Genomic DNA, 25,385 nt, shown 5'->3' on the forward strand with positions numbered 1-25,385 from the left:
ACTGTCCAATAGACTACCTATGCAAGTGGATCGCTAGCCCTTTATCCGGCTGGCGCATATGAGCCGTAGTTGACGGAACCTGATGCTTCAATAGCTGCTGCTGCATATCTGTGACATGTTGTCTATCGACGACATTCATCGATATGTGGACTACTGAGGATTCCTATACACTATACAGGATGGCTAAAAAATAATTACATTCCCGTTGCCAGGGAGGTTTTGGGATTATACTGAGCAACTTTTGCTACGGGACCAACCTCGAAATCGCGAAAAAAAGAGTTTACCCTCCCATAGACTTTCGACCAGCCAAAATGTATGAAACAGCCAAATTTTTTTCGCGACTTAGGGGTTGGTCCCATTTCGTTAGTTCATTTCGTTTCGGAGAGGGGGGGGGGAGGCGCAAATTTGGTGCCTGCCCCGGGCGCCATATCCTCTACCACTGCCCTCGCTCCGAGACGTTCCTGGTACAAAAGCTGTTCATAGTAATCCAGCGATAAAGCTGCTGGCATGATGGGCACTTTCACACCGGTTACGGCAGTGAATGATTTGTTTGTACACCTACATTTAATGTGTAAATAAACTTTGTTTAATTTTTTGGCAATAGTTGTTTTATTTACGCATTTATAATATTCTCTCTAGCACAGAGCCGAAATTGTTAACTTATCTATAGAGTTTAGTAAACAAAAAAAGACTTGACAACACCACAAGTGACGAGAATTGTCATTCTTGTATCTACCTAAATGGAATTTAACATAGTTTTTAATATTCAACATTAGTTATTGGCGTATTGAGTCTGACCGCAGTTATAGTCACTAAAGTAGACTTATTAGCATAATAGAGCATTTAGGAATATTTTTATTTGACCTTTTGACCGCCAGACTCACTAGACGTGTCGTTAAGACGCGCCTTTTCATACAAACGTAGTCCACATTTTTCTCTCTGGAGAATAACATTAAATATTTTGATACAATTTGTTGTATATCATATCAACATCAACTACAGCCATGCCCCTACATTTGTTCTTTTTTTTATTTTATTTTAATTATTATAAGAGTTAGGAGCATTTAAAAATTTGTATGAAATCTGTCTTCCGCTCCTAATTTTTACAATAATCAAAAATTCGAACGTAGGGGCATAGCTTTATGGTTAATATACATTAAATTATGTAAAAATATTTTCCATAATGTCAATATCCAGAGAGGAAAATGAGGACTACGTTTGTATGGAGAAGCGGAAGCGGCCATCTCCCTTTCCTCTTAAGTAAGAACGTGCCTAAAATGTTTTTATTACCTATGCTTTCATTGTACTATACTGCATATGAGTCGGATTTTACGTTTAGAAGCTATATATCACAAATTTTGTACGCATAAGGCTAAAATGAAAAATAAGAATAAATGACACCTACATTGAAGCATGCCCGGGAATGGTGTTCTGTGTGAAGATTATCCGTCTTGAATGTTTACTAGTCTCTACTTGTATAGAAATATAGGTAAATTAGGTAGGTATTTGTGTGATAGTAAAACATAGTAATAGGCGAAATATGTATTTATTAAGCTTATTTAGAGCCGGTTTTGTGTATGCTTGCATGCTTAGGAAGTTTTTTAGGAGCGTCTTCTCTAATTTTTCCCTTGATCCACGAGACGTTTTCTGGAAGAAAAAGAAGGAAATAAGTAAAAGTAGGTTCATGTGGCAGCGATGGAGTAAGTATTTTCACATGAGTGCAGTCTAGTGCACTCAAGATATATACTAAACAATCGCCAGGAATAATATCCATTAAACAAGGCAGCACATTAGAACTAGGTGCCTTAGTTAAACCTAATAAGTATTGCATTCCCAGATTATATATGCCAGAGATAACTACTTATCATACATAACTATCAAACAATAGGTAGGTACATATCTCAATGCACAATACAGCCGCACTCATACTTATTCAAAAAAGTAAAAGTTACTAAGACATTCCTTGTGGAAAGTCACAGTTTAATACTTAATTCAGTAAGTCAAAAGAACTTACCTTCTGTTTACAGCATCTACAAACTGCTTGAGGTTCAGGCTTACAGTAGTGTGGCCAATCCAGTAAGTAGTGCTCCAATGGACAAGCCATGATCTTGACTAGTCCCACGTTGGTAGTTGCCATCAGCTAGCAGGTGTAACTGTTACACACCAGCAGCTGCTGCTGCTGCTGGTGGTGTAGGTGTGCTGCTGGTGTGGTGTATACTGTTAGAACCTAAAACAAATAAGTACCTAATTAAAGTACCGGCCAATAATATATCACCTCCATGCTTTTACGGTATAACTTTTTTTATATTTGTGAGTGACTTCCACAGCTTTAGGTAGTTTAGTAGTATTCCTTGTCCAGCGATGAGAAAAATTGGTCTATGTAATCAGGGGCGTATTTTGAAATTCGGCGCCCCGGGCCAATACGTTTCGCCGCCCCAGAAGTCAAAGAAGAAAAACAAAAGGCAATTCGGCAGGGGCGCCATACGGCCCATACGCCGCCCCTGGCGGATTGGCGCCCCGGGCCATGGCCCGGATGGCCCTAGGGTAAATACGTCCCTGTATGTAATGACTTTTTCATAGAGGTTTTTTGTTTTAATGTATGGTCAACTTCATTATTTTTAAAGAGCTTTTTTAGTAATATGCTGAGTCTCTTATTGTAGTTCACAGTATTTCAGTATTCATAATATCTTATACCTTTAAACGAGCAATTCTTGTATATTTATTTATTTAAATGTATATATATTTCGGGGATATCGGAAACGGCTCCAACGATTTCGATGAAATTTGCTATATGGGGGTTTTCGGGGGCGAAAAATCAATTTAGCTAGGTCTCATCTCTGGAAAAACACGCATTTTTGAGTTTTTATATGTTTTCCGAGCAAAGCTCGGTCTCTCAGATATTATTTATATAAAATGACTAGTAAAATATGAAATCTACAAACTAACCTACTACAAGTTCATACAAAAACACACAAAGGTGATATGTTATTGACGGTGCCCTATTGATACTCCGAAAAAAAATACGCCGATTTTTGTTTCGCCGACAACGATTCGCAGACGGGTTGTTTGGCAGAGTAACGATTCGCCGAATCTCGTTACGCATAATAGTCGTTTGCTAGAGTAGTCAATAAGCAGAACATTGATACGCATATTTACTATTCGTAGAATAATCATTTAGTAACTGTCATAATTACCCGAGAAACCATTGGTCGAAACACAATAAGTCGAATGTTTATTTGGCATTAATATTGAATGTTCGTTTTTAAGACATGTCAACGTCGCTTACCTTCTTTCTAATGCTAAAAAAAAACGAACTATAGCAGAACTTCTCTCTTATTTATGACTAGACTAGGATATGACTAACCTACACAACAAATTTTAGTTTGAATCTGATAAACATGGTTTTAGATACATTTAATTATACAGTGTGGAAAGATAAGTCGGGCCCTGGAGGGAAACTACCTTAAATCCTTAAGCTGGCTCATTTTACTTAAAGGAGACATTCCTTTATTTTTAAAAAGAAACAAAACTGCATTCAAAGATTTTCTAAAACTCGCTTGCCTCGCCCGGGACTCGAACCGACAAAAAAATCCAAATAATAAACACTCGCAATTTTATTCTAGTAGTCGATACAGTTAATGTTAATGATAACATTTCTCCAAGAAACATTAGGTCTTACACTCGTCTGTCGTACAAAATATCCATAAAATCTAATATTTAGTACTCAAGATTTTTTTTAGACAAGCCAAATTGAAGAATAAAAGAAAAATCTTTGAATGCAGTTTTGTTTCTTTTTAATAATAAAGGAATGTCTCCTTTAAGTAAAATGAGCCAACTTAAGGATTTAAGGTAGTTTCCCTCCAGGACCCGACTTATCTTTCCACACTGTATACTTATTTTCACGTAGGTAGGTATATAAATGACCATAAAATTAAAATCTACGTTGCATAGATACAATATACCTACCTATGCTTTTGTTCATATTTAGGTTAAAAATTGATTAAAACCCAAAGGCAAAGGCGAAACGTAACGTAAAATGTGAAACGTTATTCGACAAAACATTGCTTAAATGAAACGATTACTCTGCCAAATGGAAATCGTCCAATAATAGTTCTGCGAATTTACTCAGAAGCAAACTGAACGGTATGTGAACCAAGAGTCTACGTAACGTTAGTTGACCAGAAGTTACATTGACAAATAAATGACTCTGCGAAACGATGTTCGGCGAATCGTTGTCGGTGAATCGATGATCTGCTAAAAGTTTATCGGAGAATCATTAGGTACCCGTTATTGACCGGTACTGTAAATCTAATTTTGTCAAGTAGATTTTCCCCCTTAGGTTCGGAGGTTAGGATATGAATGTTGAAGTAAATAGTAGCTTAAGTAACCTCTGTTAGTAGGTTAGTAGCATAAGTAAGAGATTGTACAACAGATATCTTAAGATACTAACTTTTACATATAATAATGAGGCCGGTACCTAGTATTGAAGAGTTTAGTAGCATTGTCATTAAGACGTCTGTTTTACATAGAATCAATGATTTCAAATATAATAGGGTCTATGCATAGAATACATATTAACTTTATAAGAAACACTGCAATTTTATAGCTTTACCTTTGAGATGTTTTGGTAGGTAACCCATCACCGTTTTGAAGCTCGGCGTTAAATTCGGCACATAAGTAAATGCACTGCACACTCCTTACGCACTCTGTAAATATGCCGAAACTCTTCGTCCGTCATATCAAATGGGCTGCAAGTGTTTCTTAAAGCTGTTTACGATATTTTTCTTCAACAGCAGCCGCGAGTAGGAATAATAAAATTTGACTTCCCTGCGAAGAAAATATTGACAATATTATATACAGCGGAACATTGTAACTAATAACTCTCAATATAATCATAGAAAAACTGATATTTACCTGTAATTTATACCTTAAAATATGATTATTCACTACTTTTGCTTTCACGACAAGGCTTATCGTCATCTAAGAAGCACGTAGTTAAAATTAACTAAGTTGAACTGTCAAAATGGGACAATCTGTCAAATTATCCACATCTTATCCAACGACCATGTTATGCAAATTGTCTTCTATCATCTACCGCTGTCAAATGTGGATAACTCCATATATCGTCTGCAACCATAGTATGGACGATAAAACCGACGATAACGGCCGTTTTATCCACACCTATTGCGTGATAACTACCTTGTCGTACAACCTTGCTAAGCCCGCAGGTCTCATATTAAACAACAAACTTCTATGAAATTATGACGTATAAATAAAGGGGCCCACTGATTAACAGTCCGCCGGACGGTATCGGCCTGTCAGTTGTTCGGAACTTTCAAATTTTGTTCTAACTGACAGGCCGATACCGTCCGGCGGACTGTTAATCAGTGGGCCCCTTAACACTGGCACTGCGTGGGCTATCAAAATCGCTGCAGACTTTTCTCGGTCTGACTCTATAACCATAGACAATTAACTCAACACATCAACCAATTGGCGCCAAATTACAAAACGGCGAGTCGATAATTGATAACGATTAATCGACTCGAGTGTGGCAACAGATGTTCGCGTGTACCACAATCGATTAGTCACAAATTACTATCGTAGGCCCGTTTCGGTGCGAAATTGTGCCAATTTAGGAAATTTTAGATATGTTTGAAGGTCGAGAAGTTAGGTGTCTAGTTTTAAATCGGATAGATAAAATAAAATAATTTGTTATTTCTAACAACTGAATAATATTCCCCTATTTATGGACCTAGGACCTATAGCTGTAGCATTTCTTATCTAAACGATTACGGCCCTAAATGAAACTATGTAATAGCATTGTCGGCGGCCGATCGTAAAATCCGCCAGATCATGAAATCTATTGTCCTATTACGTAGAGATACTTAGTGACTGCGCCAATTCTTGGGATTAGAATGCCGAGCGGACCACAAGCTCCCCTAGTGAATGGGACAACGCTAGGAAAATGATGATTAGATGAGAAACTTAAATAATAGAAAAAAGCCAAAAGTATCCAGCGTAACCAGGATTCGAACCAAGGACCTCCTGCTTCGTAGGCACTTATTTATCAACTATGAAGACCTTTAAAAAACTTCATTTAAAACATCGTTCACATGTAAATACCCGATTCGATTATAAATACACCTAAGTAGTTTCTAACAACCATTATACTCCCCACAACAAAATGGTAATCAACAGGTGTTCATTACATTTCCCAACATTTTGAGTGATTGAAGACAACAGATTATAGACGACCACGCATAGATGCCGTTATAAAGCGTTTACTAAGACCGCGAGGTCAACGTAGCCCTCTTTTACATGTGAAAGTTGTGAAATACACTGCATCCTACACAGTTCAATAATAAATAAATAAATGTTATGGGACAACCTTACACCAATCTACTGAGCCCCACAGTAAGCTCAATAAGGCTTGAGTTGTGGGTACTAAGGCTACTTACATAGAAAACATCCATAACTCAGGAACAAATATCTGTGTTCGTCTCACAAATTTGCGTTGCCTACTGGGATTTAAACCCAGGACCATCGGCTTCATAGGCAGGGCCACTACCGACTAGCAAGACCGACCGTCATATTTCATATGGCCTCTATAATTGCGCTTAATCCTCACCTTCACCTCGTATGCACGTAATTTGTAACAGATGCATCCATGCGCCCACGCATGCAACTATACTCTGTATCTTTAGGTATTTAAATAAGTTATTGGCAAAAATTTAATTTTTGGTACAAGCTTTTATCGCTGACTGTACTTTTCTTACGACAGACAACTAATACTCATCGAGACAATTCTAAAAACCCCTAACACAATTAGGTTGCGTTGTTTCATCACAGAGTTCCTATGGCCACCTCCTGTCTCCATCATCAGATCAGCTCGATGGTACCATAATATTGCATTGTCATCCGATTTATCAATTTCAATCGGAAACCGGGAAGTGGATCAAATTTAACTTGCAAGATTTGATTACAGAACAACAGACAAGAGGACAGGTGAAAGTAAATAAAAGCTTGTAATAAAAAAAAGTAAACAGACTGGTAATCAGTGGGCCCGTTTATAAATAAATATAAAACCGAATGATTATTGAAAACCATGAATTTTTAGAGCGTTGACTCTAGCTTTTCAGGAAGAATCACTACTTATCGGTAATCTGCGTTAAATTAAAATAATCGTTACAGGCACTTTCAAGGAATTTATAGTCATGGTCCATAAAAGCGTTATTAACCATTTCATACAGATTCTTATAACTCCCAATTGCCACGAAAATGCTAAGAAATAAACATTGTGTAGGTAGACATTCAAAAACAAAATGCAAACACATTAATTAAGGAGAATAATTAAAGTTCAACAGTTCATTACACTTTAGTTTCTCGGCCATGGCCTGATAAAACTGATGGTCCTATAATAGCTCAATAGCTGCATCCTACTGAGCATCACATTGCCTAACCTCAAACAATAGATGCATGTAGGCACGTGTGTGAGAATTGTGAGTATGGGCGGGTGACTCAGTGCTTGGGCTGAAGGTAATTGGGTATTAAGAAAGTGGATTTGATTGATTTGTATTGTCTTGCTGGTTTTACTTTAATAGTTGTCTATGGCTTTGACCTTACAACGCGAACTTTTAGCCTTTTTAAAGCTTTAGCTGTTGGATAAAGACTAGGTACAGTCACCTACAATAATATGCTACTCTTGGAAGGCCGCAAAAATATGTGACACGCTCTTATGGCTCTACAAATAAGATCGTGTCAGATATTTTTGCGGCCTTAGTTGTGTAACATATTATTGCAGGTGACTGTACCATGCCATGTAGGGATAATTATCAGGAATGCTTTAGTTCAAAAACGTGTTTGACCAGATCCATTTATGTAGAGTTTTTGAAGACCGAAGGTATAAATTCGGTAATAATGATCAGCCTCTTTGAATTTCGGGTTTTTAGCATCGGCTTTAAGCAAATACTCTTTATCGGTTAATTGGACGTACTCCTGACGTTCGGCGTTTTAACACGACTCACAAAAGAACAATGGGGTCACATAGGCAACCTAATTCCAGGACTAACTTAAATATTTATACAAGTCCTTATTGAGATCATTCCGGTTTCCTTACGATGATTTACTTCACTAGTAAATAAGGTAAAATATCAAATGGTCTGTCTTAACTATTAAAAGTATTAGAACAAATTAAATTATACGCTGGAGGTCGCTGGTTCGATTACAGCCTGGGGCACTGGAGGCCTTGGTCACTTTTCCTTCGTATATGACATTTATTTCAGTTTATCTTTCTTAAATTAGTAACTGAAGTTACCAAAAGTAAGTGAGATTCTTCTAATCCAACCCACGTAGCTACATCATCTATTGTTTGAGGATTAAGCAATATACCTGATGCTTGCAGTTACAAGTGGGATTGTAGGATGCACTCATCTATTATTGGACCATCGTCAGGCCAAGGGCAACATTCATTTAAAATTATCATAATTTGATTCTACCGCTTATTGTTATTAACAGACAGACACTTTTGGGTTTTGTGCGTTCATTTGGTTAGTTTATTTGGAAGTGATTGTAAAATATGATCGCGATTGACTTTAGAATTGGGACGGTGTTCTATACTATCTATAGGTACGTATTAAAACATTATCAATTTCAAAATATATGAGTCTCAGATTAAATTACTTACTTATAACAATCTGTCGTTTACTGTTTTCCTATTGACTAAACCAATTTTCAGAAATTACTCGAGATTATGTCCATTGTATTATTCAATTTAATTTAATCGTATGGCTACAAACTGGTCGCTTAGTAATTAATTGCTTATTGAATAGGTACTATAGTTTAACATCTAGTTTCTTCACCCATTGGGCTGCGTTCACATCAGGGCAGAGCAGGTCCAGGGAAACTCCGGTATATTTCCTCTTGGGGCAGTCGTAGATGATGTGATTAATAGACTGCACTGGAGCTCCGCAATCACACGCCGGTGAACTTCGCCAGCCACACTTAAACATGTAATCCCCACAGAGTCCATGTGTGTATTATTCAATAAACAACTTAGATAACATTTAAATAAATATACAAACTAAATTTACTGGAAAGTCATATTAATTAACCCATATGTCGTATAATATAAATGTAACCTAAAATTAAAACTAAATTATTTATAAAATAAAACTAAATTTAAACTAATAACTAATACAAAAGTACATCTAAAAATTGTATTGGTATAATAGAGAAATTATCCTTTTCCAATCCAAATTTCAAACAGGCATAGCTGCAAGCCCAGCTAGTAACATATAAATTAGTTCTAAAGTAGGTAGATGTACTTTGTAATGCTACAAAAAATATCGCTTAAAATAAACTTCGTTTACATTCTAAGCTAAACCCAACTCGACGCTTATCGAACGTAATCCCTTTTGGTGCATGTCGTGAAAGCAAGCTTGATATCAACATCAACACTTAGAACCTAGCAAACAATACAATATTTTAGTATATTTAGTACCAAACACTTTTTATTAATATTCAAATAGTTAGACACAATGGGTGCACTTTTGTACATGCCAAAAAGATGTTTTTAATTAATAGTTTATGTTTTTTTAAGGAAAACCAAATCGTATCGCTGTTTAATTAATCTATTGACCCATTAAATATCACGGGTCACTCACGTAGTCACGTATGTCTGTGTCTCACGGAAGTTTTGTTATTAAAATCTATTGACCTTATTTGAGAAGGTTGTAATTTTCTGATTTTAAACATTTTAATAATTCTTATGACACCCTTCGCACTGCGTTTGTGTCACCAATAAGCGCGAGCGATTGTAGGTACCTACCTATCATATTAAAATATTTATAATCTAACCCCCTTATTCATAAACGACTACAAACCTCAATTAATTAGCTAATAATCGCTTATAAAAATAAAATAAAAATAGCCTTTATTCCACCATAATTACATTTTTTACATTTCCTTTGCATGCATGATTACATTTTTTAGTTGCATATATTATTTTATTTTGTTGTATTTAAAATATAGAATTGTATAAGATACTAGTATAGGTATTATTCATAAAATATAAAAGATTCAATTTGACATTCAATTTCGATTCCATTTCCATTATCTATTTTTATCACAGTCATTTACATTTAAAGCCATTTTTACTATTATATCTATCAAATATATCATATTAATATTAGTATAAATTTATTAATTAACAGTACCTACTTAACATTAATTTCAAATACTTAATTTAACTATCCTTCATTAATTATGGAAGTCGCCTCTTTGGCGTAGGCCTCCCCCAGTGTTCTCCATGTGTCTCTATCTTGAGCTAGTCTTCTCCATACTGTTCCACAACGTTTTTTGAATATGTCTGCCCATCGTGTCTTTGGGTGACCTTGCTTTCGTGTTCCTTTTTCTTTTGGTGGGGTCCATTCTATGATTTTCCTTGTCCATCTATTATCGTTTATTCTACTAATATGTCCAGCCTACTTCCATTTCAATCTTCGTATTCTCTCTATGATGTCAGTTACTTTAGTTTTCTTTCTTATATAATCGTTTCTTACTCGGTCTGATATTCTAATTCCTAGCATACTACGTTCCATCTTTCTCTGTTCCATAGCTAGTTTTGATTCATGTTCTTGTCGTAGAGCCCATGTCTGGCAGCCATATGTTAGACAAGGCAGAATTGCAACTTCGTATAATTTTCTTTTTGTATTAATAGATATGTCCTTATTTTTCATAATTTCTCGTAAGCTCCAGTACTTTCCCCAAGACAGGGCAATTCTACGTTTTATGTCTTTATCAGTCTGTTCTTCAAAAGATATCAGCTGGCCTAAATATATATATTCTTTGACATATTCTATTTCCTTGTCATCTACGTAGATTCTTCTCTTTGGACCATTAGACATAATTTTTGTTTTCGAAGTATTTATTAATAAGCCCACTTTTTTACTTTCGTTCACTACGTCTTGTAACATTTCTTCTAGTTGGTTAGGATCTTCCGCAAAAATTACAATATCATCCGCGAAACGTAAGTTGTTTAGGTATTCTCCATCAATTTTTAGTCCTTTGTTGTCCCAGTTAAGATTTCTAAAGATCATCTCCAGCACTGAACAAAATATTTTTGGGGATATTGGATCACCTTGACGAACACCTTTTTTAATAGGGAAAGCTCTTCCTTCCCTTTCTAGTTTGATCTTTGCTGTAAGGTTTACGTACATGTTATACAGTAGTTCTATGTAATGCTCTTCTATTCCTTGCTGTGCTAGTGCTTCCCAGATTGCGACATGTTCTAATGAATCAAATGCTTTCGTAAAGTCAATAAAGCATAGATATATAATTCTTCTATATTCATTTGATTTTTCCACAATCTGTGTGACAACCTGTATGTGGTCTGTGGTTAAGAACCGTTTACGAAACCCGGCTTGTTCTCGGGGTTGATTTTCATCCAATTTCTTCGTAAGGCGGTTCAATATGATTTTTGAGAATATTTTATATATATTGGACATTAGACTTATCGGCCTATAGTTCCCTAGATCGCCTCTGTCACCTTTTTTATGTAACAAGGTTATTGTAGACTGTGACCATTGTACAGGAATTTCTTTGCTAAATAAGATGTTGTTAAACAGTACCTGAAGCGGACGTCTTAGGGGTTCAACCATTGATTTTAGTAGTTCGTTGGTAATGTTGTCTTCTCCCGGTGTCTTGTCCTTTTTTTGAGTTTTAATGGCATGCTCAATTTCTGTAACAAGTATCGCTGGAACATCTCCTTCTTGTATTTTTATAGAGGGATATTGTACATAATCTTCTTGTGATGCATATAGGTCTTGGTAAAAAAGAGTAGCTTTATGTAATATTTCAGCTCTGCTGGAGATAGGTTTCCCATGTTTGTCTTTCATGCTTGTTGCCCATTGTGAAGTTCTTTGCAGCTCTCTGTATGCTTGCTTAATTGCACCGGATTTATTTATATGATGTTCAAATATAATTTGTCTTTTCTGTTTCTTATTTTTATCCATTAGTCTGTTGATTTGTTTACTGATTTCTGTGATCTCTCTTTTTGCTTTTTTCGACCTTTTTTCTTTATATAGTTCCTTTCTTTTTTCTAATAAACTGTATATCTTATGGTTTATCATATCTTTCTCCGCCTTCCTTTCTAATGGTATTTGTTTTAGTAGATTGTTAATAACCTTCTCTATGTTGTTATATTGTTTTTGTATATCTGATGAATTCTGAATAGCTTTGGCAAATTGTTCTTCCCAGTACTGTCCACTATCTCCGATTATAATGGGTAAGTCTCTAGTAATTCTGTTATTGTTTGTAATCAATCTCCTTGTTTTTCTGTTCTTTATATTTATTTTACTTCTTATCATCCGATGGTCAGTATAAAAGTTTAGGTTATGTATGATGTCAAAAGAGTGTATATCTTGGTGTCTGTTTGTGAGAATATAATCAATCTCGTTGTGGTACAAACCATTTGGTGATTCCCAGGTCCATTTATTTTTCTCTTTTATTTTGAATACACTGTTTATAATTTTTAATTTATTTTCCAGTGCAAACTCAACCAGTCGCTGTCGCTTATAATCAGTCATTTTGACATATGTATTTGAAAGAAAGGGATAAAACATAATTTAACTAAATCAGGTTTTATGAATAAGGGGGTATATTATTACAAGTGCGACCCATGCTTGATGCAACACTGATGAATTCTCATCTTGGAAGTATAAGTTTCTATACTAATCGCTGTGGTTGCAAACGAAGGCTTACACGCTGAAGGCGGGCTGCGGTTCCACGGTTATAGAAAGTAGAAAGGTTCTATGTGGATTTAATAATATATTGTACAAGCTTGAATTCATACATGTTATTAAACATGGTTAAAAAGGGCTGGGGAAATTGGTAGAACGGCGAGTTATCCTAAATACGAGTATTTACGATGCAAGTCGTTGATTTCAACAACATATCATTTATAAATTAGTCTAGACGAGTCTAACATAACTATATGACTCGAATAAGTTTAACATTAGTTATTCGAATTTAAACTGTTGTAATACATACTAACATTAAATAATTTTACGGTTTAGACTCACTTGTTTTTAGACATGTTTCAGGTTGTTAGTGCTTGAGAAAGAAGACCTAGGCTCTCCGAAACTCTAAACCGTAAAATTATTAATGGTATAGTTGAATTATCGAGAAGATGGAATTGCATTTGTAGTGGTTGTATGCTGATAGTACAAGAAAATAGAAAATTCAAATATAGAATGCCTGTAAACAAACAATACTACTACATATGCAATTCCACGCTCTCGATGATTCAACTTATAACATAGTTGTTTGTTTTAAGGTTGCTGTTTGACCCCTCGTGCGTTTTAAAGTTGCTGTTGATACCCGAGCCGAAAGATAACAAAATGGAACCACGAGCGTAGCCAGTGTGTCGAAAATAATCTTGAGCGTCGCCAGGGTTTCAAGGCAACTAGAGGTTAAACAAACTTTGCTACCGAGTGAAACTGAACATTTTTCACCCAAAAGGCAGATGGTGTCCCAAGCAACTTACGACTTGAATAGTTATACCGGCAGTATATATATGTACTTGTATTGGATCCAATAATATATCACATGGCAAGTGCAATGTCCAGCAGGTCCACAACCCGCATGCTCGGTGCGCGGAGGGCTGTAATTGTCACTGAACCGTTTAGCCATAGTGCGTACCGTCGGCGCGGTCCAAGTCATAAGAGTTACGGCCCGATTCGAACTTTAAGATACGTCAGTTAATAGACCTAGAAACGATATGGATTAGATATGTCAGTGTCAAATGTTGTGACGTTTCTTCAAACAAAAACGTCACTTTTGACACTGATACATCTTAATCCATAACGGTTCTAGATCTATTAATTGACGTATCTTAAAGTTTGAATCGGGCAGATAGTCTTGTGAAGAGCTAACGCTACCTCAACTTAAAACGCTGATTATATAAGCATCAGTGGCGATGTGTTTATAGCCCTCAATTCCCACCGTCGTGCATATTTTTTTTTATGTTGAGTACTCAAGAAAAATAAGTAAGCCATTTTTTCACGTGCCGTTACGTTACTGACAAGCATGGTCGCGGATTTTAATTATTGTGCTATTTAGGGTTCTAACCTTACCTTTACCTTAGGATTTTACCTAAACTCAGAAATTAAACTCCGTGACTGTACTGTACCAACCGCATATTAGGTACTAACTACTGAAGTACCTCATCTCAAAAAATCCTATTCCTAATAAACGTATTATAAATGTAACTCTACTTCAGAAAAAAAACAGAAATAAAGGATTAACAACCCCTTAACAAAACATCCTTAAAAGAAACCATTTAAAATTGAGACACATTTGAGGCAATAAAAATCCCAGTTTCCGCTCCCGCTACCGCCTATGCCCCGCTCGTGCGCACCCGCGCGTAGCGGGCGAAAGTGCACACGTGTACGTAACCACAGCCCTACTTACGAACCGTGTTTAGGTACATGCTTGGCCAACCATTTTAGTTAAACATTATTACAACAAAACTAAACATACATACAACAGTTAGCTTGTTTTTACAGATTTTTTTGCATATAAAATATTTTGCTTTACTTATTACAACAAAACATCGTGAGCAAACCGGACTAATCCCAATAAGGCCTAGGTTACCCTCTGGGTTGGAAGGTAAAATGGCAGTGGCGCTATCGTAAAAACGAGTGCCTACGCCAATTCTGGGGATTAGTTGTCAAGCGGACCCCATGCTGGCTCCCATGAGCCGTGGCAAAATGCTGGGACAACGCGAGGAAGATTAACTTATTTACCTACAGTGGATAGCTAGCAATAATCATTAAAAGGCACTAAGTCTGCTATTAAACAAGAAATTAAAAAATAGGATGTAAATAACTGTTTGTTTAGGGGAGATGTATTGTACATAGACAATCTTGTTTATTTTTCTATTTTCGTTAAATAAACTCGCTATTTTCAAGTGCGGAGTGAAGATTTATGTTTAACGAAACCGAGAAAAAGTATCTATATACTCATGTGGTAGGTCTTTTTTCTTAGTTTCGTTCACTGTAGAAAAATACACGTGAGGTCTTCTTAAACCCCCCCTCCTCCAACGTGACCTATCGTGATGTTTTCGTGACCCCCCCTCCCCCTATCGAACCTCGCGTGATTTGACAAGCCCTTATGAGTTTGACAACATGTCCACGAATAGAAGTTATTTTGACTGCGACAACTTAAATTATCTATAATTTAGGCTGTTTAAGGTCGCAAACAATATTATAGTTTTCATTTTCACACACATTATTGTTGTAATTCGGCGACCAAGGCTGGATCCTTGAAGTTGACGCTAAGGGGTTGACGGGGTCAGCGAAATAAATTGTCGCTCTGCGGGACGAACTTTCTTTTCGTTCGGTAATTTCAATATTTTGGCAGGTTAGGATCTTTTTACAGACACATTTTTGAGTTGTTTGAGACGTAATAAAACATATTTTACCGACTTAAGGTTGACTCACCCTAGACCGGGCCGAGGCGTCCGACATGTAATTTTCTATGACGGCTGATCGGTGATCACGTGGTGCTTTCCATAGAAAACGAAGCTCCGGCCACAGCCCGGTCTTCCGGCCATGAGTCATCCTTAATCCAAGTGGTTGGGGTTATAAGTACCCAATATGCTGATATAAACCACTTTAGACTACAACTTGCCCATACTTAGTTTTTCTTTCTTTGAATCATATATTACGTCTCTCATAACTAGGCTACTAGGTTTCAATATTCACAACCGAAACCGACCAATAAGCTAAATTCTAATTACCCGCGATTCGTTCCATACCAAAAAAGTGTTCACTCGACCGTCTCGATCAAGGTGATGGCTCCATTATACCGCTTAAGTATCAATTAGTTGAATTATCGCATTTCGCGGGCAATCAACTAATAAATAACTGCATAATGTTACTATAATCTCCGTAATTGGATAAACATCTTGTTTCACTTTTGCATTTAATTGAGCCATAATTGGTTAATGTTTTTATTGAATTGGCTTGACTTTGACCTAATACTTTTACTTTAATAGTTAACATGAGTTACATGAGCTATAAGTTTTTTTTATTGTACGGTATGTATTGTATAAATGGGTATGGCAAGGGCCTTAGTTGCCAAAAATAAATAATATTACATATTTGATTTTGTTTACATATTCATGACTTTATGTTTCATAATTTAGATTTAGAGCTAGTTATTAATTTCTTTTATATATCTTGTTTGTAAATAAATGATTTTTCTTGTTTCATAATAACAAAACCTAAAGAGCTATGTATGAAAACGTCACTTTGTATAGGATCTTTGTATTTGATGAGAAAGCAATCAATGTACCTACCTACGTAGATATTACCATATCAGTTTATCTGATAATTGTCTCCTGCATCCACTTCAGTCATACCAAGTGACTTAAAAAAGGAAATCTGTAATTATAAAATCCTCACCTCTCGGCGACAGATTGCAAAATCTCAGTTCGAATAGATATTTTCTTAACACGCTCCCTTTGTCGAATGCCGTAGATTCGCCCCCGCCCCGGCCAAATAATAACGTGCCATTTCACTATAACGTCGCTTAGAAAGGCTAACTTATCCCTAGGATCTCATTCAGTCAACCAGTCGAAATAAGCGATCAAACCCCCTTTGTCGAAATTCGCCGTAGCGCTGGTCAACCCCCCGAGGTCACTCGATACTCGCCACTCGAACCGTCACGAGACTCACGAGCACATAACGATTAAACTATGAACCGAATACGGATTACATGCGATGTGGAACATAACTTTAAGAGGCTATATATATTAAGTTATTTATTAATAACTTACTATTCTACCAGTGTCGCTAAAGAATGACTACACATTTCCGAGTTCGATTACGATTATTTTGTTTTTTTATATAGGTTTACATGTACTATTGGTAAGCGGTCACCGTAGACTGGACGCCTATAACCCCACGCATGTCAACCACTAGGCCACCCGAGTCACTGCGGTACCTACAAGTCGAAATTATATTTTAATAAAGATAATTAGATTTGCGTCCCATCAGTTATGGTCGGATATTTTTACAACACACGAAAGTTTTAAATTGTAAATGTACCTACTTATAGTAGATAACTGTGACTTAAATTAAATGTGTGGAAGAAAATTAGCATTCGAATATTTTTATACCGCGCTTACACGCACATACTCGTAGCAAGGATATAATTAAATATAATTAATGATTCTAATGTTACTTTTTTAAATCTGTATACTTATAAAACAATTAGCATAAACATGCTCAAGAAGATTAAATCCCAACAACAATATAAATGCGAAATGAGATCCAAGTTCAATATTAAGAATAGGTGTCGTTGTTGACTCGTTGACAAAAGAATTGAGATCTACATATGCTGGGTGCTTGGGTGCCAAGTTATGTGCTGTGTGGAAAATCCTTATCCAAAGTATTTAAGTAAATAACAAAAGAACAACCTCACGCATAATGAATCATGTACGAAAATCCCACGCACCATAATTATGAAACAATCACCTTACGCCTGACTACTTGACTAGAGTCATCAACTTTGACTTTTGACTCACTCTTGACTTTTGACTTTTCAAACTTGACTCACTACTTCACCCATAGTAGACCGTAACTACAAAATGACGGCGAAAATCAAGGTAAAGAAAATAGAGAACAAATAACATCCGGCAGAATGGGTGCTTTTATACTTTACACTGGTACCCACACGGCAACGACACGATTGTCGTCATGTTAACCTCGTAAAGTGGTATCCAGACGGGCCTGATCAAATCGGTCCATTTGATCAGGAAAATAATTGGCGCCAATCTCATCTAGCGTCCGCACAATTTAATCAACAATTTTAGAACCATAAACAAACGCACGTACATATCCTAGCATTCCATAGATACTAGCTTCGAAAATTGGCATTTTTGTGTCCGCACCTCCTGATTTGATCGGGCAATCGAATCAGCGAGCCAAATTGCCGTTTGCGTCCGTCCGCACCTCCTGATTCGATCGGGCAATTTAATCAGATTGGCGAAAAATTGACTAATCTGGATACGCCTTAAGGCCCAATGTGCATTACAATGTACACTCTGTTTCAATCTAATTCGAACCTATCAAAAACTGAATAAAGTACAATTTCTTTTATTTCATTGTTTTCTAAAACAAACGAAAGTCATCCTAATCTACTATACACCAAAGTTCGAATTCAAAATAGGGAAACTTACGAGAATAAAACAGACTGAAAAATGTGTTCGAAACTGTCCTGAGGTTTTTATTTCCATTCCGTTATCAATTTAAATAGACTGTGTGTTCGTTAGTTTGTGTAATACAGTATCATATTAAAATATATATATTAAAAAAGGAACGTTTTGTGTATATAGATTGGGATATATATTGAGTGTGAAGTGCATACGTATTTGTTAAGAATATAGTCTAATGTATTGTTTGGCTGGGCTATTTTCAGAGATAAGAAGGTAGGTAAGAGGGTATTGCTCTACCGCCAAGAGGTAGTTCTTTTTGAATCTGAAGAAGGTGTCGCTTAAGTCGGGTTTTGAAACTATGAAGACCATTACAATGTACATATTCGTGCAATCTAATTTGAACCTTTACTGAACCAAATAAAGTAGCATTTCTTTTGTTTCATTGCTTTTTAAAGCAAACGAAATTCGTTCTAATTTACTTATAGAATAAGGTTAAAATTAAATAATTGAAAACTTTATATGATGGGTCTTACGAGGGTAGAATAGGTACGTTACTGCACAAAACAAGGACGTCCATAACACAGACAGAATACAATGAAGGGTACCTACCAAGGTGAATTAATCTTTTAAGGGATCTCTTCCCGCTAACATTTAAGCAACTCAGAGAAATTAACGGCGCGATTCGGGAAATTAATTAGAGATTCACTATCTTATCTTAAAGATATGTTATCTTTACTATTTCATATCTAGTGAATCTCTAATTCATTTCCCGAATCGCGCCGTAAGTGTAAAGAGGTATTGCGCACATTGACGTTTACGACAGGTACACTATGTATGCGACGGTAGGTATACAATTAATATTATACATACAATCCATGATAAATCGTGTCGTTGCCGTGGTCGCACAGTAAAGTGTAAAAGCGCCGAATGAGCTGTCTTTAATTTGTTTGTGGAACTGATAAACACGAGGGTTATTTCGTGAGCACTTTAAGTTCGTTTGGGAATTAGAATTAATTGAATGACGATTTCGTTTGAAGCGTTTAGGAAATGAAGAGTAATTTACAAAATTATCTTGTATGAATAATAGGGTTAGATTTAGACATTCATAATTTTGCCTTCAACTTTAACAAAACACCATATTGGAAATATTTATTTTTCTCGTTCAGGCTTATCTAAATTTTGAATAACAATATAGCTATCAAGAATGAAATGAAATCGACCAACACATACGATCTAGTTCGTTTTAAACTCAAGAGAAGATTATCTTACTAAGACTAATTTATCCACTACTGGGTTTCAATTTAAGGATGACTCATGCTAGACCGGGTCGTGCCCGGGCCGAGGCGTCCGACATGTAAATTTTTATGACCTCTAATCGGTAATCACGCGGTGCTTTCCATAAAAAACGAAGCGCCGGAAGCTCCGGCCTGCCCCGGCCTGGTATAGCGTGAGTCATCCTTAAGGCTTAAAACCTACTTATCTGGTGACATGAGACAAGATTCGATCGCTGTCGGAAAAATGTTTCAAAATTATATTCTGCTATTAGTTAATTATATAAGTACTAGTACTATGTACTATTAGAAATTAATTAAGTACTATTGAATCTTTTCAAAACAAAAATGCTTCTTCTCTTTCAGCGTGGTGCCAACGGCGAAGCGGAAAAAGGAGTCATCTTTCGCGATATTAGCGGAGACACCTGTCGCTTCCCGCCCTTCCAGCCCACGCTCGCTTCCCATCGAGACCAGAACGGGAAGAGTCTCGCCCTTTAAAGGTACAATACACCAAGTCATCCTCTACCATACATACCTACCTACCTCTTAAAAAGGAGTCATCTTACGCGATAATAGCGGAGACACCTGTCGCTTCCCTCCCTTCCAGCCCACGCTCGCTTTCCCATCGAAACTAGAACGGGAAGTCTCGCCCTTTAAAGGTACAATACACCAAGTCATCCTCTACCATACATACCTACCTACCTCTTAAAAAGGAGTCATCTTTCGCAATAATAGCGGAGACGCCTGTCGCTTCTCGCCCTTCCAGCCCACGCTCGCTTCCCATCGAAACTAGAACGGGAAGAGTCTCGCCCTTTAAAGGTACTTTAAAACCACCCACCTATTGTCCAGTATTTCAACCATGGTCCATCGTATGATCGTTTTAATTATAACGTCAGAAGGTGACGGAGACTTAGTAACTAGCCTCATATTTATTCTGTGTGCATTATAAATATGCACACATACAGAAGAGCTTAACTTAACCTTCCTATAAAGATCCATAGTGACTTTGTAAAATCCAAGAATTAAGTTGAATTCCGGACATAAGTATATTAAGCAGAAAAAATTACATTAGGGTGTCACATCAAAAATATAGTTTTTATATTACAAGTAGTAGTAGTTATAGTACAACACTTTATTGCACAAAACAAGTACATAACACAGAGAGAAAACAGTGAATGTGTACAAAGGCGAACTTATCCCATTAAGGGATCTCTTCCAGCTAACCTTTAAGTAACTGAGAGATACATATGAAATGGTAGTCAAACTAAGGTAAAATGTACATGACGGCGAGACTTAAAAGAAGTAGGTAACCCTAGAAACATAACTAAATACGATGAGGTGCATTAGGTGCAAAGGCATATACATATATAGATATACGAAACAATTACATGTCCATAAAAATATTAATACATAGGTACTTATAAATAAATAAATATATAAATAAATACAAATATATTAATATACAGGGTGTCCCATAAGTGACACGTCACAGTGACACTGGAGGTAGACCAGGCCAAGAGGACCCAAACCAACTTAACATGACCCCAGTAAAAGTGGCACGGTTTTCGAGTTATTGCCAAATTAAGGTTTTTCATGAATTTTGACCGTTTTTAACATTGTTAGTGCCAGTGTGCACTCGGAAAGGTCTCGAAGTTAGTTTTTTTCATGTGTACGGCATCATGAATAGTTAATTAAGATAAAAGAATAGGTATTTTATCGATAAACAATGTAAAATACAAAAAAGTACTGGTTTAATCTTGAATTAAATTCACAGCGAAACATCAATTTCGACTTTGACCACCTGTCGTGAAAAAAAGTTACTAGAAAAGTAATGAGCAAATAACGTCAAAAAATTGATCATGTTATGCAGATTCAAAAATGGTATAACACATGTACCTTCCTGCAATAAAATAGAAATTAATATCATCTTTCGAAAGCCTCATAAAAAATAAGTGAAAACTAGGAAATCTGCAATCCGTTGCTACTTGTAGTAAAAATAAAGATTTATGTTGAGATATCTAATTCTGGATTGAGAAATAAAAAAGCCTATTCAGTATTTGCTGAATGCCCAAAAGAAAGAGATGGAAAATCCTTATCTCCCTTTTCAAGGATATCATTGAGTTGATAATGGTTCTAAGAAAATAATACAGGTTGAAGTTTGAAAGGTTAGGTTGAAATTATTTTACAATAGGTGCTCGAATTGCTTTTCTCCGGCTCGTATGCATGCTTGACACCGTCTTGTAAAACTTCAAGTTAATTTACTTAAATTAATTTCGGAAATGTTTCGTGCTGCCTCGAACATGCCGTCGTATTTCCTCTTGGGACCTTATTGGGTCGGAGTAAAATTTATCTTTTGAGTATCTCCAATAAAAAAATCTAATGGATTTAGGTCCGGGGAACGTAGGCCATGCCGCTGGTACCAGTCGGCCGATCCATCTTCTGGAGCTGGATCCACAGCAAAATGGCTGCCTAGAACACTACGCTCGTGATGTCCCTGACCACCTCACACAGAAATTCCCAGATGGATCAGCCAATTGGGACCAGTGGCATGGCCGCCGCGTTCCCAGGACCTAAACCCATTAGATTTAGAAAAATTGCTTAAACTTCAACCTGTAGTTTTTTATTTTCTTTGAACCTTTATCAACTCAATGATATCCTTAAAAAGGGACATACCCATTTGCCATCTCTTTCTTTTAAGCATTCGGCAAATACTGAATAGGCGTTTTTTTATTTCTGAATCCAGAATTAGATATCCCAATATAAATCGTTATTTTTACTACAAGTAGCAACGGATTGCAGATTTCCTAGTTTTCACTTATTTTTTATGAGGCTTTCGAAAGATGATAATAATTCCTATTTTATTGCAGGAAGGTACATGTGTTATACCATTTTTGAATCTACATAACATGATCAATTTTTTGACGTTATTTGCTCATTACTTTTTTAGTATCTTTTTTTCACGACAGGTGGTCAAAGTCGAAATTGATGTTTCGCTGTGAATTTAATTCAAGATTAAACCAGTACTTTTATGTGTTTTACATTGTTTATCGATAAAATACTTATTCTGTTATCTTAATTTTTATTCATGATGGCCTACACATGAAAAAAACTAACTTCGAGACCTTTCCGAGTGCACACTGGCATTAACGATGTTAAAAACGGTCAAAATTCATGAAAAACCTTAATTTGGCAATAACTCGAAAACCGTGCCACTTTTACTGGGGTCATGTTAAGTTGGTTTGGGTCCTCTTGGCCTGGTCTACCTCCAGTGTCACTGTGACGTGTCACTTATGGGACACCCTGTATATAACCGCACAATCCTACCTACGTACAAGTATTTTCTCTCTCTCTCTCTCGATTTCGTTAAACCCCAAATTGTAATGACTTACCTAATTGGAATAACACCATGTCAAACTCTCTGTTTTCCCAGGACGAGGCTTCAGAGAAGAGACCTCCCGCCATAACACCCCGCGGACCTCCGCGGCCAACTCTCGCGTCAACTCTCGCGCAAACTCTCGCGCCAGCTCTCCAACGCGCAGGCGCACCAACTCCCTCTCCAAGGCGGACAAGATGGCCGCCGCCACCCTCGCCCCCCTCGCTCTCAGCAGGCCGCACTCCCCCCGCAACTTCCTCAAACAAAACATAGAAGAAGTCAGAGAATTAAGTGAGCTGAACAGAGAAAAGCATGAAGCCGAAGCAGAACAGAAAAGAATAGAAGAAGAAGCAGCGTTGTTAAAAGAAATGGGAATTCTCGATAAAAATGCAAGCGCTGATGTTATAAGAAGCGTTGTTGGCTCTAGAACTACATCAAGATGCAGTTCGCCTAATAAAATCAATTTGAAGAGCAGATCGAGCTCTCCAGTTGCTATTCTTCATTATGAGAACATACCTGCTGATAGTAAAGAGTTTGTTAATGGGACTGATGGGCTTGCTAAACCTGTGACACATATGTCTCGAAGGACAGTGTCGAGATCGCAACCGCAGTCTAACAATGGATCTCCTCAGCATTCTAAGATCCCTAAGAGACAAAGCTCTGTGTCACCTAAAAGAACAGTGGCCGTACGCGATTTTTCAAGCTCAAGGAAACCCGTTGAAAGTAATTTGAACAGGAGTCAAAGATATATGTCAAATAGTACAAGTAGCATACATGAGACGATAAGGATTGGAGGGGGAGCGCATGACAAAAGGAATATGAGTAAGAGCACTCAGCATTTAAATGTAACTACAACTGTCAAAGGAAAACCACCGATTTCCCCCGGAAGGGCAGGACCTCCTCCTTCTAACAGACTCATCAATGCTAAGCGATTGTCGCCCATCGTTGGGACTCCAAACAAAAGCCCGACGGAAGACCTGAAACCAAGCTCTGCCAAAACGCCAAAACCTTCCCCGTTAGCCAAGAAACCAATCAAAACTGCCGGTAATACGCCTGCTACATCTAGATTGAATTCTAGACAGCCTAGCAGAACTGTAAGCAGAGACCCCAGCCCGGAGAAAAGACGGCCACTCACTAAAGTCTCTATTTCCTCTAGACCTCCATCCAGGCCTGCTCAGACGAAACCCGTGAATAGGACACCGAGCACTCGATTGACTCAGAAACCTAATGTTACCAAACCTGAAGTGAAGAAACCTATAAATAGAACGAACAGCATGAAAAGTTTAGTCAGAACACCCAGTACAAAAACACTGAATGAAAAACCACCCTTAGTTAAAAGGGAGAGTAAAAGAGATATCAAGCCTAAAGCTCAATCGACTCCTAAATTAAATGAAGTCGGTATAAAGAAAGATCCTGTGAGAGAAGAAACACTACGAAGTGCAAAAAGAGAACCTGCTAAAGTTGAAAAAGCTAAATCTGCTAGTATTAAAGATAAAGTAAAAGACAAGGTTGAAACAAAAGTTGAACCAACCGTTGCCAATACATCGACGGAAAAAGATGACATCAAGTGTCAAGATAATGAAACGCAATATGACAAGATTGTTAATGAAAATGGTGAAATAGTGCTTTTAACGAAGAAGAGTGTAATTTCGATGACAACAGCTGCTATAACTGCTCAGCCGTTAGACGTCGTCACAAAAGTTACGAACCAATTACCCGCTGCTTTTGAAAAAGCGAGAGAGAAAGGTATTTTCGAAAGACACAGTTCTAAGGACTCACTAGCACCTAAAGATGAAGACAAAGAAAGAGAAAAAGAGAAAGATATCGCTGAAGAAAACAAAATTACTGAAGATAAGCCTGAAGAGAAAAAGGCGCCTAAGCCAGCTAAACCTGAGAAGAGTTCAAATTTCATGGATGATAATATGAAATTCAAACCTTTACTGCCGCCTTACACTAATCCCCAAGTGGAACGAGTGAGACAAAAGATAGATGACATCCTTAAGACACCCGAAGTTTCCACTGAAAATATATTAACAGCTGCTGCAATAGCTGAAAAAGAAGCTAAAAACAAGGCTAAGAACTTCGCAGATAAAACTAAAAACGAAATAAAAGAAGGTGAAAGTGAAATTGTAACTAAAGCGGCAAATGCTAAAGACGAAATTGTAAAAGAAAGTGACAAAGCCGTTACAGAGATTCGTTCTGAAGCGACTAAGATTGTAAACAGTATTATAACACCAGTCGAAGAGCCTAAAGTAACAGATAAAGTCGAAGAAGCCAAAAAAACTATAGAACCTATAGTTATGGTTGTTAACGAGAAAAAACCGAGTGAGGTAGTTGAAACTATGAGCGAGACGCTAGTTAAAGGAGAACCAGAAGTGGAAGTGCAGAGTTCTAATCTGTCTTCTCCGGGGGTAAACAAGATGGCGGTACAGAGCAAAATGGCCGACGGAAACGATTCCGACAAGTCGACACACAGCAATGGAGGGTGAGTTATAGTTATACAAATATATATTACAGGACT

The 25,385-nt window shown here is 36.9% G+C and overlaps 1 protein-coding gene across 1 annotated transcript in view; it reads left to right on the forward strand.

Moving 5' to 3' along the window:
• The window catches only part of LOC134801795 (protein stum), an 82,562-nt gene that overhangs the window by 37,502 nt on the left and 19,675 nt on the right, over positions 1-25,385 (forward strand). The window contains exons 3-4 of the mRNA XM_063774395.1: positions 19,858-19,991; positions 22,922-25,349. Coding sequence (XP_063630465.1) covers positions 19,858-19,991; positions 22,922-25,349 — 2,562 coding nt within the window. The remainder of the gene's footprint in view (positions 1-19,857; positions 19,992-22,921; positions 25,350-25,385) is intronic.

Source organism: Cydia splendana, chromosome 23, assembly GCF_910591565.1.
Source record: "Cydia splendana chromosome 23, ilCydSple1.2, whole genome shotgun sequence".
NCBI classification, from domain to species: Eukaryota; Metazoa; Arthropoda; class Insecta; order Lepidoptera; family Tortricidae; genus Cydia; species Cydia splendana.